The sequence below is a fragment of the Globicephala melas genome, chromosome 1 (genome assembly GCF_963455315.2).
Source record: "Globicephala melas chromosome 1, mGloMel1.2, whole genome shotgun sequence".
NCBI lineage: Eukaryota > Metazoa > Chordata > Mammalia > Artiodactyla > Delphinidae > Globicephala > Globicephala melas.
Genome location: NC_083314.1, coordinates 78,357,673 through 78,376,876, shown reverse-complemented (window position 1 = coordinate 78,376,876; position 19,204 = coordinate 78,357,673). Strand labels below are relative to the sequence as shown.

Below are 19,204 nucleotides of genomic sequence, written 5' to 3'. Positions count from 1 at the left end.
GCGGCATGTGGGATCTTCCTGAATCAGGGCTCGAACCCGTGTCCCCTGCATTGGCAGGCAGATTCTTAACCAGTGCGCCACCAGGAAAGCCCCAGCAGTTTCATCTTAACTCAGTGGAACTTGTTGAACAGGAAAACTGGCATTCATAGAGTGAGGAAAACATCCTCTCTAATGACGCTGCAGAAGATCAGAATGATTTGGCCCTGATAAATCTGAAATACGTCAGTTTGACTCAGGATATATGATAGTCCACCCTAGAAAAGCAAGTATGTTCTCTTCTCTTGTAGACATTGCATCAGAGCAAGAGCTACCGCTCCCAATGTATCTCATTTAATGATGTATCTTGTTCTTAAGAATGTATAAGATCTATTGCCAATAAAGTAGCTGTATCAGCTCTGCATGCTTGGAAACTTAGTTTGCAGTGCTTGAAGGCTATTTTTCTATGGGTATGAAATGTGATTACCTGTACCTGAAAGTCAGGAATCAACCCTCTCCCTTTATGCCCCCCACCCCCAGTCCGGTGATTTTCTGTTCATAACCTCAATCTTTCATTCATGAAAATCTTATTGATCACTTACTATGCCCTACGTACTTGTGTACTTACTATACTCTACGTACTGTCTGATACAAGCAAGTAACTCTTCTCTAATAATTCAGTGAGAGAGAGAGTCAAATGTCACAATACGGTTAAATGCTTGAAGTCAGCACCACAGAGAGGGGACCGCTCATGCTGCTGAAGGCTTGGCAAAACCTATAGTTTAAACTTAGTCCTGAAGGATGCATAGGAGTTGGCCAGGCTGAGAAGACAGGAAAAAATGTTTAAGCTAAAGTAAACAGCCTTTAAGTTTAATTAGGTCCCATTTGTTTATTTTTGTTTTTATTTTCATTACTCTAGGAGGTGGGTCAAACAAGATCTTGCTGTGGTTTATGTCAAAGAGTGTTTTTCCTATGTTCTCCTCTAAGAGTTTTATAGTGTCTGGTCTTACATTTAGGTCTTTAATCCATTTGGAATTTATTTTTGTGTATGGTGTTAGGTAGTGTTCTAATTTCATTCTTTTACATATAGCTGCCCAGTTTTCCCAGCACCACTTATTATTATTTTTTTTTTAATCTGTGACTTTGTTTTTAATTCTCAAGCCTTATGATCAGATAATTTACAAATCTGTGCTAATGATAGAGCTCCTCTACCTTAACCCTTCTGAGTTGGCAAAAGCATCATTACCAATCACACACCTACAGTAGTTCTACAGTTGTGTTTCTGAATACCTGTTTAAAAGACAATCCTGAATTATAACTTAGTCTGACTTTGTAAAGAATTCACAAGCAAGTTTCCCAACCTATCATGTCACAGTGAATTTTAAAAACATCTGATCTTAAAGATCATCTCTAAAATGTGAGAAGTACTAAATATTCTTTATCTGATGCTATACATAAACCACACTAAAATGCCCTTCATTAAGTAAAACGCAATATTTTAGATGGAGAATTTTAATTAAATTGGCATATTTAAGACCAAAAAGATAAAGTGGACATTGTCAGTGTATCTTCAGCCCTTGCCTTAACAGGTGAATGAACACAACTTGAAACACAGGTGAATCTTGCTGGTCTATGAGACAGTGAAGGGAGCTTCTCAATATTTAAATATATTAATATAACCAGTTATAGAAATCTAAATATAAAACCAATCTCCTATAGGGTTTGAGAAGGCATTCACCATATCCCTGAAAAGTTTAACATTCCTTATTCAAGTTTAATCATCTCTTTAGAAGGGGAAAACACTGACAGTACTTGCTGAACCAGAATTACTATCAAAATTCAAAAAGCTGACCATATTCATTTAGCCACAAGCCAATCTTATTTAAATCAGGACAGAAATATTACATCAGCTATTCATGACCTGAATTCTAGTGTATGAGATCAATTTAAATATGGTACACATAAAAAGTCATGAGACAGCTGTTTCATAATAAATAAGGCAGTGGCCAACTATTACTCATTAGTGGCTTTTTTGAGATAAGCTATCAAGTCTGCCCTTTCTGACTTCTTCTTAATGCCAGCGAAGATCATTTTTGTTCCAGGGATGTACTTCTTGGGATTCTCCAAATACTCCATCAGTGTCTCCTCTCCCCAGGTGATGCCTTTGTTCTTGTTGGCATCTGTGTAAGAGAATCCGACAGCCTGACCTGTCTTTCGCCCAAACAGACCATGGAGATTTGGCCCAGTCTTGTGCTTGCCTCCCTTTTCCACAGTATGGCACTGGGCACACTTCTGAACAAAAATCTTCTTGCCCTTCTCAATATCACCATTTTTAAATCGTTCTTTCTCCGTGTACGACTAAGCCGTTCCCGCTCACAAGCCAAACGTCCCGCTCTCTAATCCCAAGGACACGCCGGTCCGCGCCTATGTACGGGTGAAAATGCAACCAAACTCAGCACCACTTATTGGTACAGCCACTATGAAGAACAGTATGGAGGTTCCTTAAAAAACTAAAAACAGAGCTACCATATGACCCAGCAATCCCACTACTGGGCATATACCCTGAAAAAACCATAATTCAAAACGAGACATGTACCCCAATGTTCATTGCAGCACTATTTACAGTAGGCAGGACATGGAAACAACCTAAATGTCCATCGACAGATGAATGGATAAAGAAGATGTGGCACATGTATACAATGGAATATTACTCAGCCATAAAAAGAAACAAAATTGAGTTATTTGTAGTGAGGTGGATGGACCTAGAGTACGTCATACAGAGTGAAATAAGACAGAAACAGAAAAACAAATACTGTATTCTAACACATATATATGAAATGTAAAAAACAAAAAATGCTACGGATAAGCCTAGTGGCAGGGCAGGAATAAAGAGGTAGACATAGAGAATGGACTTGAGGACACAGGGCGGGGAGGGGGAAGCTGGGACGAAGTGAGAGTAGCCTTGACATATATACACTACCAAATGTAAAATAGATAGCTAGTAGGAAGCAGCAGCATAGCACAGGGAGATCAACTCAGTGCTTTGCGACGACCTAGAGGGTGGAATAGAGGGTGGGAGGGAGACTCAAGAGAGAGGGGATATGGGGATATATATAAACATATGGCTGAGTCACTTTGTTGTGCAACAGAAACTAACGCAGCACTGTGAAGCCATTATACTCCAATAAAGATGTAATTAAAAAAAAAAACAGCCTTAAATGCAAAGGCTGGCAAGGTGAGTACACATTTTGTAGCCCAATTTTGCATGACTGGAGCTCAAGGAAGCCAGGGCAGGTGAGATTATACAGCTGATCAGGGAATAGATAAGGCAGGGCCTTTTGCAACTACCCAAAGCTCCTGGAACTTTATCCTCGAGGCCTAGTGAACCATATTTGGGGGCTCATTAGGTCTCTCTCCCTTGTTTTCAATCATACTAAAGTTATCTTTGCTTACAAAATGAGGGCATTAACTTTATCTCCAGCTATCATGTCCATCTATCTTTTCTTTTCTTAGTGTCTTATCCCAGTTTTGAAAGTGCCATTCATTGTTTTATCTTTTATTAAATCTTTCTTAATCCAGCTGAATAATGCTTGTCCCACCAACCAACCATTATGCTAGATGACCTCACTCCAGGGTTGCCAAGTCATCACTCAAGCTCTGCTTCCAATGGTCTTTCCTCAGTTCCCAGGATCTTAGCTCTCTGTGCACCACTGTCCACCGTTGATCAGCTTCTGCCTCTCCCTTTGTGACACTGCACTTCCCCTCAGTGTTTCTGTGCTTTGGGCTTTTTAATAATTTCCTCTCTTCTGTTCTCTCTCCTAGCTCCACCTCTAAATCTGTGTATCATACCTAAGTTTCAGCCCGTAACGATCCAACGTTCTATAGAGAAATCTCATTCATTCACTCTTTCTTCACAATCTTATTGAGGGACTAATATGTGCTAGGTTCTTGGTTAGGATTTCAGACAGAAAGACACAATCTGGGTGATTCCCTTACATGAATGTTTCCCAAATCGCCATCTCCAGCTATGATATTTCCTGCAAATTATAGATTGAAAGCCTCTGATTCTTATGGAATAGTTGCATTTGGATATCTCAGTCACATCTCATACTAAACATAACTACCTCTCAAATGAGGTTCTTTTTTTTCCTTCACATTTTTCTGTTTCACAAGGTGCGGTCTCTGTCACCATCCACATTGAAAACTGTAGTGAAATCTCTGAATCTTCCCTTTTCCTTGCTTTTGTATCTGACCGGTCACCAAGCTGTGTGGCTTCTTCCGCCCCAGGTTGGTCTCCCTTTTGCCCTTTTCTTTTTATCCCTACCACTATTGTCTTTTAATCCTCAACAAAAAAAATGGGCAGGGAGTTTGGAAGTAAAGGATTCAGGAAAGACACCTGTCATTGGGGCCAAAGTGGGCTAGAGTTGGAAATCTTAATCCAAGCCTACAAGGGATAACATGGAAACAACTAGCTGTAGTGGGGTCAGAATTCGATATCATATCTGCTAGACAGCTCTTTACACTGACACACTCTAGAGCACAGTAACCCTAATTGTTCTCTTCCTGCCTTACATTTTATTGTTGGCCAATATTATAGCTTCATCTTAACACCCTCAAGTTAGCCATCATCACTTCTAGTATTTTATACTGTCAATGCTTGTTTATTTTTATCCCCATTTTCACCACCACCCCTCCCAATTGCTATGTCAGGTCATTCCTTCTTTCTGGATTCCATTTCCTCCTTCCTGAAGTAACTACTTTGCTAGTTCATTTAGCTACTATCTATGATTGTCAAAATCCATCTTTATCTAAAATATTTTAATTTGTTCCTCATCCTTAAATGATATTTTATCTGGATATAGAATTCCAGCTTGGCAAATATTGTCTTGGTTCACTTGCAAGATATTTTCCCACTGTTTTTTGACACTAATTCTTGAGAAGGGTGCTGTCGGCCAAATTTTTATATTTTGGAGGTAACCTCTTTCATTTCTCTGGCACATTTTATAACTTTCCCTTGAGATTTGTGTTTCTGAGGATTCATGACTTTCATTAGTTCTTGAAAATGTTAGGGCAACAACTCTTCAAATATTTCCCCTCACTCATTCTTTCTTTTATGGAAGTCTTATTAGAAACATGTAGGACATTTATATTCTCTACTCCAGAAAACACTGTATTGAAATTATTTCAACATATCTTCCCATTCATGATTTCTCTTTTCAGCTCTTTTTAATATATCATTTGCCACCTGTTAATTTACTCCAATATCTATATTCCCTTCCTTCCACATTAATTAAACTCCTAATTAATTGTATCACATTTTAGATTCAGATTCAGTTTCATGGTTGTCCAGAATAAATATCCCAGACTCTCTTGCGGCTATGCATGGCCATGTGACTCAGTTCTGGGCAATAGGAACAGTGGAAGTATTTTCAGGATTCTTTTTAAAGGATAGATCCACACCCTTTGCCCCTTTCCTACTTTATCCCTTCCTTCCTCTCCCTGTTTGGATTGTGTATTGATGGCTGGAACTACATATTGAACCAAAATAACAAGTGTCACCCCCTATGAGTTGTAAACAGAAAGGTAGAAGATGAATCAGTCCCAGATGGCTGTGGAACCGCAATGCCAGGGCTGGGTGGCCACACTGCAGAATTTTATGTGAGAAACAAAACTAATTTTAGGTGAGAAAATTGTAACTTGTTAAGCCACCATCTCTTCTTTTTATCTTTTATTCTTAGCCAAATATAATCACTAATTTCGAAAAATTACTTTTAATTTTTTGAAATCGAAGTATATTTGATTTAGAATGTTGTGTTAGTTTTTGGTGTACAGCAAAGTAATTCAGTTAAATATATACACATACACATATATATGTGTATATATATATATATATATTCTTTTTCATATTATTTTCCATTTTGGTTTATTACAAGATACTGAATACAGTTCCCTGTGCTATCCAGTAGGACCTTTTTGTTTACCTAATTTATATATAGTAGTTTGTATCTGCTAATCCCCAAATCCTCCAAATCCTAATTTATCCCTCCCCACCCCCTTCCCCCTTTGGTAAACATAAATTTTTTTTCTATGTCTGTGAGTCTGTTTCTGTTTTGTGAATAAGTTCATTTGTATCATATTTTAGATTCCACATGTAAGTGATATCATGTGGTATTTCTCTGTCTGACTTACTTCATTTAGTATGATAATCTCTAGGTCCATCCATGTTGCTGCAGATGGCATTATTTCATTTTTTATGGCTGAGTAATATTCCATTTTGTGTGTGTGTGTGTGTATATCACATGTTCTTTATCCATTCATCTGTCAGTGGACTTTTAAGTTGCTTCCATGTCTTGGCTATTGTAAATAGTGCTGCTATGAATATTGAGATGCATGCATCTTTTTGAATTAGAGTTTTCTCTGGATATGCCCAGGAGTGGGATTGCTGGATCATATGGCAACTCTATTTTTATTTTTTTAAGGAACTCCCATACTGTTTTCCATAATGGCTGCACCAATTTACATTCCCACCAACAGTGTAGGAGGGCTCCCTTTTCTTCCATTCATTGATTTTTAAATGTCATTAACTATATATATAATTTCTTATAGTTCTTTTAGTTCTTTTTCATGGTGTCTACATGTTTTCTTACATTTTAAATTGATTATTGTTTTAAATAAATTGAAACATTTATTTTATAATTATTTTTATAATTATTTTTTTTTAATTTTTGGCTGCATTGGGCGCCCGTTGCTGTGCACGGGCTTTCTCTAGTTGCAGTAAGTGGGGGCTACTCTTCGTTGCAGTGCACAGGCTTCTCATTGCAGTGGCTTCTCCTGTTGCGGAGCATGGGATCTAGGTGTGCGAGCTTCAGTAATTGTGGCACACAGGCTCAGTAGTTGTGGTTTGCGGGCTTAGTTGCTCCGTGGCATGTGAGATCTTCCCAGACCAGGGTTCGAACCTGCATCCTCTGCATTGGCAGGTGGGTTCTTAACCACTGAACCAGCAGGGAAGTCCCAAAACATTTATTTTTATAACAGTTATCAGATATTTCTTTAATTTGAAATTTTTTGGCAGTCTCATTCTACTGTTTACAGAGTATATTAACTTTCACTGAAGGTGAACTCATAATTCAAAATTACAAAACACACAAGAAAACAATCCACCATGAGTTCATCTTCAGTGGGACTTTATTTGTGAGCATCTTTTGTAACTTTTTGAAGACAAGTCCTTCTAGATTAATTTTGGGTTGGTTTCTGTCAAAAAATCCAGGTCACCTGCCTGGGACCAATTTTTATTTTAATTACTTAAATTAGGGATTCTCAGACCACATGTGTAGTATATTTTGGAAGAACGGCAAACCAACATGAGGCACTGGCCTGTGGTTATAAATTATAACTGTAATCCCAGGCTAAGGTGGACAAGCTTCCCTGTGTCTGTGGTATCCTTTTATCTCGTCAACCTTTTTTTACTGAGGATGTCCTTTTTTTTTTTTTCTCCCAGCAATGTCTCTTTCTTTTCATGACCTTAGATCTCAAACTCCTAGAAAATGAATCTCTTTGCCCTTAGGCAGCTTCCATATCCACCTATGGGTTTCCTATTCTGGTTTGGTTTTAAATTCTCCCTTGAATTATGAGACTTGAGAATTTTTTTTCTACTTGCTTGCAAGCATAGATACATGTTAAAATAATATTTATACTATTTTACCTAACATTTGAGATGGTTATAAGAAATATTGCCAGAACCGGTAGTTGGTTTTTTGAAAGTTCCAGCTTGTCTCAGCTGTGTTAAAAGAAATCAAGGTAAAGAATTTCTGCTCTTCTTAGGGCCAGGTTTGCTCTGGGGACTGTTGTGGAGGGACGGGTAGTACTTGTTTCAAGAGAAACTCAAAGGGGAGCCAAACCTCAAGGACCAATTGTTGATTCTCATTCCATTACTAAGCAAGGCAGATTTCTTATACAATTACTAGATTCTAGGCTTCTTGAGGACAGAGGTTGTATCTTACATGTCTTGGTGTTTCCCTGCCTGCTTAGCGCTATGATTTGTATATAGAAGTTGCTCAAAAACAACTGTTGATTGATTGTTGATATGATGAGCTCTATAATTTACTCCTTGCTTTGTGCTTTGTATTAATCAGAAAATAACATTAAAGTGTGCTTCATTCTTAATATAACGCAGCACATTAACCCTGAACTCCACCCAGGCCAGAAACATACAGAGCCTGGGCTCATTTTTGACATTATATCCATTATATCCATTCCGTAACTAAATCACTATCAATAATAAAGTAGAACTTATTACTGTATTACCTGGCTAGTTAAAAGTATGTTTTTCTTTAAACTTAAGGGTTAATAGCCCAAAATTCACAATATTTTTAACATTTGAAAAGATTAATAGAGACCGTGTAATAGAATCACTCATTCATTGCAGAAAAAAGTCCCTCTACAGTAACCTGGTTAATGCTTAAACATGTTAGAAATAGTATGTTAACTCACTACCTCACAAGATAGTTTATTTCATTTGAAAATTTTAATTTGTTAGATAACATTTGTATTAAATTTTCAGTAATGTAACTTTTTTCTTATTATTTAATAATTCTTTTCATTGTAAAAAAACAAGTATAAATAAACAAAATAACTTATAATTCTATCATCCACAGATAATCATTTCTACATCTGGTTGTGTATTTCCCCAGATCATTATCTATGCAAACTTTTTTTCTTTTAACAGAATGTATTCAGACTGTGAATGCTCTTTTTCCATGTGAACTTTTCACCCAATAATATATTACAGCATTTTTTTCATGAGAATGAACACTCATCCATAGCATACTTTTTATACCAGAATAATTTTTCATTTTGTGGATAGTCCCCCATTTATTTAACCAACTCCTTATTGCTGGGCATTGTCTTACCTCCAGTTTGTTGCTATAATTAAATATGCTGTAATGCACACAATTTATTCATTCAACAAATATTAAGCATCCTAACTCTGCCTAGCAATGTACTAGGTGCTGGGGATTCAGAATGGGGGTAAGTTCCTGCCCCCCATGATAATCTTTGAAGAGGGGAGTGAAAGATTTAAAATAAACAAACAGACCACAAATAAGATACTCAGAAATAGTGATAATCAATATGGCGACAATAAAACAAGGTAATGAGATAGAAAGTGATGGGGTTGAGTTTGTAATTTAGGCAGGGAAGATACACTATGTGATGTAACCATGGGATAAACCTTAGATGAACCTGTGGAAGTGGAATTGCTGCATTTGGCACTAAGCTATTCTCCCACCATGGTGTAGAGGGCCTGCTTCTTGGCATCCTTACCAATGTTGGCTCCTGTGCTGAGTCTTACTGCTGCTCTTTGGCCGTCAGGGATCAGCTCAAGACCAGCCATCAGCTTTCTATTTGCCTCAGCAATAATGTTCCTCATGCACATAGAACTTCACACTTTACAAAGAACATTCACATGCTAACCTAATATATTCATTATTTTGTTTTGTTTCTATTATGGAAAATTTCAAATCTGCATAAAATGAGTTAGAATAGGATAATAAGCCCCTAATTACCCAGCACTCAGATTTTTAAAAAACATTTTGTCAATATTGTTTCATCTACTCCCCTCCACTGCCCCCTGCCCCTGCAGAAATTTTTTTTCCTGGATTATTTTAGGCAAAGCTAAGACATCACATTTTTTCCTACCCATAAATACTGGGGTATGTATCTCGAAGACATAAGGACATTTTCTTTTCTTTCTTTTTTTTTTTTTTTTTTGCGGTACGCGGGCCTCTCACTGTTGTGGCCTCTCCCGTTGCGGAGCACAGGCTCCAGACGCGCAGGCTCAGCGGCAATGGCCCATGGGCCTAGCCGCTCCACGGCATGTGGGATCTTCCCGGACCGGGGCACGAAGCCATGACCCCTGCATCAACAGGCGGACTCTCAACCACTGCGCCACCAGGGAAGCCCCATTTTCTTTTCTTATACAACTTCAATGTCATTAATATTTGTGACAGAATTAACAAAATTTTAATATCATGCAACACCTAGCTCACATTCACATGTCCACAATTATCTAAAAAAACGTGGATTTTAAAGTTGATTTTTTGAATCAGGTTGCAAAACAAGGTCCACATGTTTGGTTGATAGGTCTCTTAAATTTCTTCTTGTCTATAATAGTTCCCCTACTCTTTCACATCATTAACTTTTAGAAGAAACAGATTATTTATCTTGAAGAATTTCTCATGTTTTGATTTCAACTGATTGCTTTTTTCTGGTGTCATTTAACTTTTTTTCTGATGTCCCTATATTTCCAATATTTCTTGTAAATTGACAATTAGATCAGAAGCTTAAATTAAAGTTTGTTTTCTTATTTATTCATTCATTCATTCATTTATGGCAAGCATACATAAATGTGATGTTATGTACTTCTTATTGCACAGTACAAGAGGCACACACTGTCTAGATGTTCTACTTCAGTGATATTGAGACTGATCTGTAGGTTTGGGTAATCTGTAGGATGTTAGCACCATCCATTCATTCCTTTTAAACTTCTCTATAAACCTTTCACCTAATGCTATAAGCACATATTGATGATTTTTCCTAGACCCATCATTTCTTTAGGGGTCAATAAATGGTGATTTTCTAATTCTATCATTCATTCTTCATTTATTAACTAAAATTGTTTATCAAGAAGAACTTTCCTCAACAACTACATGGTAACCTGAAATACAGTTTAGGTAAGAAAGACAGAATGAATGCTAAAGTCTTTCTCTTGCCAATTTTTAGAATAATAAGTTGGTGGCCTAGTGATTTCCAAAGATGACTTTTTTTTAAAAGTATCATTATGGACCCATGGATGTCTCTATTTTTGATGTGCCTTGATCAATTGCAATGATTATTCTTTTTTACTCTCAAATTGTTCCATTTTTTAGCTTCTTGCGTCATTTTGACACAACCCCAGTAGTCTACCACAGCTTCCTTGCTTTCTGGTATAGTAAGATGTCCCAGGCTCATCTTGAGTGTCACCTGCCTCAGATCTAGCCTCAGACATTTCTCCAAGAAGTCTCACTTTCTTTTAGTGGGAAATAGTATTTAGAAACTTTAAAATGGGTGGTATGGATGAAAAATACTACTAAGGTTTTATTGTAGCTAGGTCATTTTTAGTGGGCAACACTAGGAAATAGATTTCTTTCAAGAAAAAAATCAAGGATAATGATATTTATATTCAAAATAACATTTTAGAATAATACTACTTTCATATTTACACTTGTATCTTTTTCCTCTTATGATGAAAATTTTGGTCTTTTTTGTTTTATCCTACAATATAGCTATAATATTATTTAAATGATAATGCCAATATTACTACTAATCATAAGACCATTCAATGCTATGTAAGATTTCTTTGAGATTCTTTTCATCCTCGGAATAGAGTTGTAGAGTCAAAATATTGTGTTTTAAAGTTACTTGAAATAATTCTCTTCTCAGTGTAGTTATCCCATCAAACTCATATATGGTTAGACACATTTCTTGTAGTTTGTTTTCTCTGTTTTGATACTTTTAAGTTTAATACTTTTGTTTTTAATCATGAATTAAACATTTACATTGTTTTGAAGTCAAAGCTATAAAACAAGGTACATTCATCAAAGTCCAGCTTCCTTCCTTGCCCCATTTCTCTTTCCTATACGTAATCATTTTTATCAGTTCTAGGTTTAACCCACAGTTTCTTTAACATTTTTTTTTTTTTTTTGGTGGTACGTGGGCCTCTCACTGTTGTGGCCTCTCCCTTTGCGGAGCACAGGTTCCGGACGCGCAGGCTCAGAGGCCATGGCTCACGGGCCCAGCTGCTCCGTGGCATGTGGGATCTTCCCAGACCGGGGCACGAACCCGTGTCCCCTGCATCGACAGGCGGACTCTCAACCACTGCGCCACCAGGGAAGCCCCAGTTTCTTTAACTCTTAATCTTATTTTTAACACTTTTATGTTGGCATGAAACTGATTATTATTAACATCTCCATCACAAAGGAAGTAGCCCTGCCCATTTAAAACTAAGAGCACCAGAATCCAAATACTGTGCTCGTCCCCCATGCCCCACACTTCCCCTACAGACATCCTGAGGAAATTCATCAAGGCGATACGGCCATCTGGTCACCCTTAGGTTAGACATCCAAATTAACCAGGTTGTTTCAGTATTTCTCCTCCTATTCTAGAATTATGCGAAATAATCATGCCAGCTATTTTTGGACTCTAGGTGTTGCTTGGTGTCTGGAGCTAGAGAAACACGTGGGTAAATACTTGTGAATAAGCATCTGTGTATTTGTGTGTGTGTGTGTGTGTGTGTATGTGTGTTGTTAGGGAAACAAATTATCCCCCAAAGCTGTCATTTTCTGTTAATATCTACTATGGTGACGTGGAATTGAGATACAATAATGGCATTATCCCTGGAATCCCCTTTCAGGAAAATGTGGGGACCATTTTACAAGAGGAAAGTAGTTTTGAAATTAATGAGGATGGCCATTCAGAAAACATGGCAGAGGCTGTGAAGTCCCAGTTTGGTACATTTAACAGTAAAAACTCATAAAATCTTTCATGAGTTTAAAATGACTGTAGATTTATTATTACTTTATCTTTCTAATTCAATTTAATTTTAAGTTATATTGACAACTAGAAAGACAATAGGGACTATAACTTCCCTAAGGGGGTGAGTGCAAGTATGACAGAGTGAAAATCCTACTGTATTGTTGATCGCCAAAGGGCTCTCCCCTGTCCCCACCCCGCAGCCCTGGAGACCTGGGGAAGCCAGAGGAGCAGAGATAGCGCGGGGCGGGAGATGCCAGCAACAGTCTTCTAAGGTGAACGTTCAAAGCCCACGGAAGCTTCTTCCCTGCTCTGTTCTGCTTCCCAAGGCATCGAGAGACAGGTTTTTGTAGAAAGGGGCCTGATGGAGGCTCAGAATAGAGCCAAAAAAAAAAAATGAGGTGGCTCTCCCAGCATCCCTTCTCTGCCTAGACAAGATCCAAGGAAGCATCCCCATAACTTTGAGCTTTTGTTTGTTTATTTGAAATAAAGTTCAATGGCAGAGCGTTTCGATGTCAAAGGTAGTTCACATGCATACAATGGAATTAAGTTACTTATTTTGTAAACAACGACAAAAGTGATAAAATGTCAGTAGAGAGCAGTGAGAAGCAGCACCGCAAGTGGGGCGGGAAAAGTCAACTTTGAGGTTAGGGCCAGCGCCACAGCCTTAATTTGCTGCAGCGGAGTAGGTCAATCTGGGCAGCTGTCAAGGGTGTGGGGCGAGTTGCCAGACTCGGGTCCTCCTCCCAGGGCTCATGGCAGCACCTAGGGGAGGCTGTTCACCTGGGGACAGTCCCCTTTCTCTTTCCCTCTGGTTAAGGAGCTTTCCCCACGCAGCAGTGGTCACGGGAGGCGGTCACCGACTCGGGGTGACCAGGGAGGAGCAGTGATATCTTGTTTCTTCATTGATAAAACGAGGGGGATGACTTTTCCAGCTCTGATGCCGTAGCCCTTTCTTCCCCTGGGCCCATCAGCATCAGGACCCTTAATTATTAAGAATTTCACGCTGCCTAATTATTCTCTTTTAAAAATAAAGCGATTTTATTATAATTAAAGCAAGGCACATTTGCTAAACTTTAGAAAACGTTGGAAATGTGAAAAATTCACAGAAACATGTGAATACAAATTTGACAACACCTGCATACCATATATTCTGCTTTTTCACATTGCATTATGAGAATGTGTCCATCTTTAAAAGTGGTTTACATGGTGGAGCAATAGTTCATTCATTTCATGGATGCACAATATTTTTGTTAACTTTCCTCTATCGCTGGACATTGAAGCAATTTCTACTTTATTGCTCCTCTAAAGAATGACACACACAATCAAATTCTGTTGATTTAAATGCGGGCATTTTTCTAGAAATAGTTACTATTCTGTTAAATTCAATGACTTTTTAAGTTTTGGAGACACGGTTAAATTGGCCGTATCACCGCCATGTGTATGCCCATTCCTCACAACCTCAAGTGCCCAGGATCTGGTGATTACAGAAAGACAGGTAGAACAGTTTTTGTTTGTTTATTGAGGAGATTGAACATATTTTCATATTTATTGGCCATTTACAGTTCTCTCATGAATTGCCTTTGTCCTTTCTCAATTTTTCAAAATTGGGAATAATTTTTATTCCTTAATATGATAGGACTTTCTGCATTTGTGCTATTTGGTAATTACATAGCTCTAATAATATGTAATAATATTAATGCGGTTGAATAAACACCCTAAACAATTTTACTCTGTTTGTTGTTTCCTTTTGTAAACTTTGCTAGGATAATTTTTGCCCCCTGGGGCTGCAAATTGTGTGGTCAGCTGGGGCAGCTCCCCACCGATTTGGAAGATGTCTCTGGGGAGGGCTGAGGAACACTCACCGCAGGTAGCTGCTAGGTGGCTCTGGTCACTCTTGCAGCCCTCCGCCTGCAACCTTGCAGCCAGCTCATGTGGGTGGAGCTGCCCTTATGGCTAATTCCCTTTCCTTGTTTTTAGCCACTGTCGTGATTACTGTCTTTGACCCAGTCTGCCTTTTCCTGGTACTCTGTGCCTCTGAACAGACCTCACCCTGTGCTTTGGGGCCGATGCGAGTCCTTTTGGGTGACTCTGGGAGCATATCTGGCACAGAGATTTCTGGCATCTCAAAGCATAGATGCCTAGCAATCAACACACAGGGCTCCAGCCAGCCTGCTGCTGGACCCCAACCCGGTCCATGCTGCTCTGGTCCTGTTAGAACAAGCAGCTTAGCGTCCTAAGTGCAAGCTGGTGTAAGAGGTGGGCAGGGCTGGGATGGGCATTACAGAAATATAAGTTGGGGGAGGTGACAGAGGTCTTAGGGCTCACTGTCTAGCAGAGGAGACAGATAGATGCGCAAACAATCACAGGTGCTATAATGGGACTCCTGATTCTGACTGGACAGGGGACTGGGGATATGTAGAGGGTCAGAAAAGAATGAGTTCATGAAGGAATTGAATTCTGGGTTGGGTCCAGCAGGATGGGCAGAATTTCCCAGGCCAAGGGGCACTCCAGACTAAGCACTGTGTAGCACAAGCCAGGCTCAAACAGTGGGATGGCTTCTAAGAAGCACAGATATTCCTAGGTAGCCTGAGCACAGGTGAGGGAGCGGCCAGAAATGGGGCTAAAGGGTTAGGTAAAGCCAGAAGGGCTGAGTCTTGGATGGAGCACTGAGGACCTTGGCCTTATTGTATAGGAGGTAAACATCCTTTGGAGGGTTCAAGCTGATTTCCTCCCCAGGACTGACACAGGCTGCTCTTACACAGGCAGAGTGACTTGTTTCTCTCTCCCTACCACCCCACAACTTCCCAGACAATAGAAAATGTAGTCAGGACAGAACTTGGCTTTGAATCACCTTTGGGGTAGTTGCTGCAAAAGTGAGGACCTCCAGTAGGAAGACTGCCAGCCCTCCAGAGCACTTGCCATTTAGAATTCAGAGGAAGGAGAGGATCCAGCCTTCACTGTTCTCGCCCCCTAGATGCCCTCCCCTCCAAACCCAATCCACCCACAAGTCCTGTCCAGTCCACTTCCTAAATAGTTCCTGAATTTGCTTGTGTCTCTCCATCTCCACTTTCCACTGCCCCATTCAGTCATAAGCATCTCCTTTAAGCTGTACTGTGGTAGCCTTCTAATGCCCTCATGCTTCCATTCTTGTCCCCACCCCTTCCCATGGAAGCCAATTATTAAACAATAAAGAAAAACATAGATGAGGTTAGACTTCTTTAAAATACTCCATAGTATTTGGAATAAAACCCAAGCTCCTGACCTTGGCCTCCAGGTCCTCTGTGATCAGTGCCTTGTCAACTCTGCTCTCCTGTCCTGCCCTTCCCATTCCTCTCTATGCTCTCCACACTGGCCCCCTTTCTCTTCTTGGAATGTGATGAGCCTGTTTTCATTTTATGGAATCTCATTGGAGGTTTTGATGAGAGATCTGACCTGAGCTACTGGAAGTCTTATCTGCCTTTAGGCCAACGGGAAAGCAGAGAAGAGGGAGAGAGATGGGTTATGGCCATTGCCTGGCAAGACATGAGAAGGACCTGAGCGAGGCTACTGGCCCTGGTGTTGAGGAGGAGGTAGCAGATGTGTGAACCCTCCTAGAGGCTGACTCTCTGGTTCCCTAGGGCTTGGGGGTTGGCTGGATGCGAGGGACAGGGAACCCCCAAAATCTTTGGGATTTCCAGGACTGGTAACTGAGACTTGGTGTCAATAACAGAACTTTGGAAATCAGGAGGAAGAGCTGGCGTGGTGGGAGAAGGTGAGAACTGAATTCCATTTACTGACCAATTGCTGATGATTTATCAACAACAACAAGCATAATGATGATGATGATGATGATAATGATAACTACCATGTACTAAACACTTTCTATGTGTTAGACACTGTGCTTTTTGACACGTTTATCTCATTTTTTTTTCACAGCCCTCACTCACTGTGAGGGAGGTGCTAAAAGTATCTTCCATTTAGAGATAAAGAAACAGAAGCTCAGAGAAGTTAAACAACTTGTCCAGGGTCACATTTAAACAACAGCAGAATTGGGAATAAAATCTGGGTGTATTTGACCCTAACGTTCCTAGAAAGTTTCCTTACCTCTACAGTGACTATAACGTTCTATACATTTGAAAACCTCATAAACTTTAAGGTTAACAGGTCTAAGGTTGCAATTGTTACTGTCACCCTGAATAAACATCTCATCCTGTATCCTTCAGCTCAGGGATGAAATAACACCACAGTCCACTCGGGCCCAAACCCGAGGCCTGAGGGTCGCCTTTGATTGCTCCCTTTCCCTAACCTCTCAACCTCCGGTTGCCATTTCTGTCCCAAACGGCTCAGTCACTGAGCTGTGTGCCAGACACCTCTCTGCTCTCCTCCATCCCACTGCCTGGCCTCCGTTCTGTCCTGCACCCTCTCCCTCTGCCTTGGTACCCAATGAAAAGACCCAGGAACTAGGAAGCAGTGAGGAAATTAAAGAAGTCCTTCAGTGACAAACTAAACGAGGATTCCTTGTAATAGAACCTGAGGTCAGGAGGGGAACAAAGGCTCTTAGAGCGTAATAAGGTCAAAGTTGTAGGGCAGAGAGGTCAGAATCGTGTACAGGGACAACAGAAATTGGGGGAGTCCCTTTTATTGAACTTTTATTTTTTATGGGCCTGGTGACTTGCTGTGTGAGACACAGCCATGACATCTCCTCACACTCAGGCTCCAGCATCTTCTTGGACAAGGGTTAAGAGATTCCTTGGGAAGTCCTGACTCTGCCTCTTAAATTTCCTCAGACCTACTCTTCCTCACTGACTTGCTCAGTGCATGAATATGCACCAAACACTTGCAAAACATTGGCAACACCAAGAGAGCTCAATTCTAGGATCTCATGGTCATGATGGGCAAATGTGGAACCAACCAGGTAAAATGCAATGTCTCAAGTGCTGTAACTTCGCACAAGCCTCTGTGAGCAGTTACCCCAAGTGTCAAAGTCTGCACAGCAAGGGGGAGAAGGTCTTACTCCCTACCTCTGTGTGGAACCAGCTCCTTTCTACCCCTGGGACAAAGTCTTTTGCACAGACACAGACCCTTTCCTGTAGTGAGCGTTTGGGAGTGCCTTCGTCAGCGGTGCTCAGGCTGAAAGAGGAATGAATGCAGGGTGTACTGTTACCTGCATGGGGCTGGTGATGTTCTTTCACTGTCAAATCACAGGGTGGCAGGGGGAGGTGGGAGGGAGGGTGTAACCCCAGCCTTTTTCTGATGGGCACTGACTTCTCTGCTCAGGGCCACAGACTTCCCCTGAGGTGGGGAGAATCTATCTTCCTCTTCCTCTTCTTCTTTTCACCCCAAGTCAGGTCACTGCACCCTGTGTCAGCAGGGTTGGGCTCCAAGATGCTGAAGGAGGAGAAAGCACTGAGCAGCCTGGTATGGCGAGGGCCCAGTGGAGGAAGGACAGTTGGTGTCGTATTAGCGAGACCTCACGGCTTCACAGGGCCACAGGCCTCCATCACGTCTACCACAGCAAACCTGAGGTTCTGCCCAGACTGAGGTCTTCCCTGAGTTTACCAAACCTGCATTGGTGTCTATTAAACACCAGGGCTCTCAAACAACTGGAAACAAATCTTAACTTGAGGCCAAGTTTTTCCATCCCGGAACACATCAGAGTATCTGTATATATGTGTGTGTTGTGCAGTGTGTGTGTGTTTATGTGTGTGTGTGTTACCCGAACCATGACTCAGCATCCTTTGTGCTTCCTGGCTGAGTACGGCCTAAGAATTTTTTGTGATTTGGGATAACAAATAGTCTATCCATGCTGTGAATCCAGAGCCTGCTATAGTGTGAGTCCCACACTTGCATCCACATCCTCAAACAATCCTATCTCAGCCAGGCGAGCTGGGCTGTATATTTCAAAGCAAGTCAAACATCGGCTCCATCTTGTGGACCATTTTTGTAACTTATTTTTCCTGAAGTCTAAGGAACTGGATCCATGCATGCTGGAGGGGAAGCTGATTTCTAGTTTGCCACTTCCCAAGGGTTTTAAGGACCTTTTAATTCTATGAACTATAACATGGTACTTACTGTGCCCGTTTGGCTCTAGGTCAGGCATTGTTATGTCTTTACTATTATTATTTTTATTGTAAAATGTACATAACATAGAATTTACTATTTTAACCATTTTTAGATGCACCATTCAGTGGCATTAAGTACATTCACAATGTTTTGCAACCATCTCCACTATTCATTTCCAGACTTCTTCATCATCCTTAACAGAAATTTGGTATCCTTTAGGCAATAACTCCCTATTCCTTCTGCTCGTAGCCCCTGGTAACCTCTATTCTACCTTCTGTCTCTGAATTGGACTGCTCTACGTACCTCATATAAGTGGAATCATACAATATTTGTCCTTTTGTGTTTGGATTATTTAACTTAGTATAATGTTTTAAAGGTTCATCTATGTTGTAGCAAGTGTCAGAATTTCATTCCTTTTTAAGGTCAAATCATAGTCCATTGTACTTGTATACTACATTTTGTTTATCCATTTTTATGTTGATGGACACTGGGGTTGATTCCACCTTTTTGCTATTGTGCAAAGTGCTGCTATGAACTAGGGTGTACAAGTGTCTGAGTCCCTGCTTTCAATTCTTTGGGTATATGCCTAGAAGTGGAATTCTATGATGTCTTATTG

General features: G+C 40.2%; 1 protein-coding gene across 1 annotated transcript; it reads right to left on the bottom strand.

The window, feature by feature from the left end:
- Nucleotides 1–1,470: 1,470 nt before the first annotated feature.
- On the bottom strand, nt 1,471–9,403 carry LOC115846993 (cytochrome c-like). Its single transcript, XM_030846411.2, has 2 exons — nt 9,263–9,403; nt 1,471–2,334 (listed from the first exon to the last, which is right to left on the bottom strand). Exons 1-2 carry the CDS (start codon nt 9,401–9,403, stop codon nt 1,990–1,992), a joined length of 486 nt encoding a protein of 161 aa, XP_030702271.1. The 3' UTR covers nt 1,471–1,989.
- Between the last annotated feature and the right edge of the window lie 9,801 nt (nt 9,404–19,204).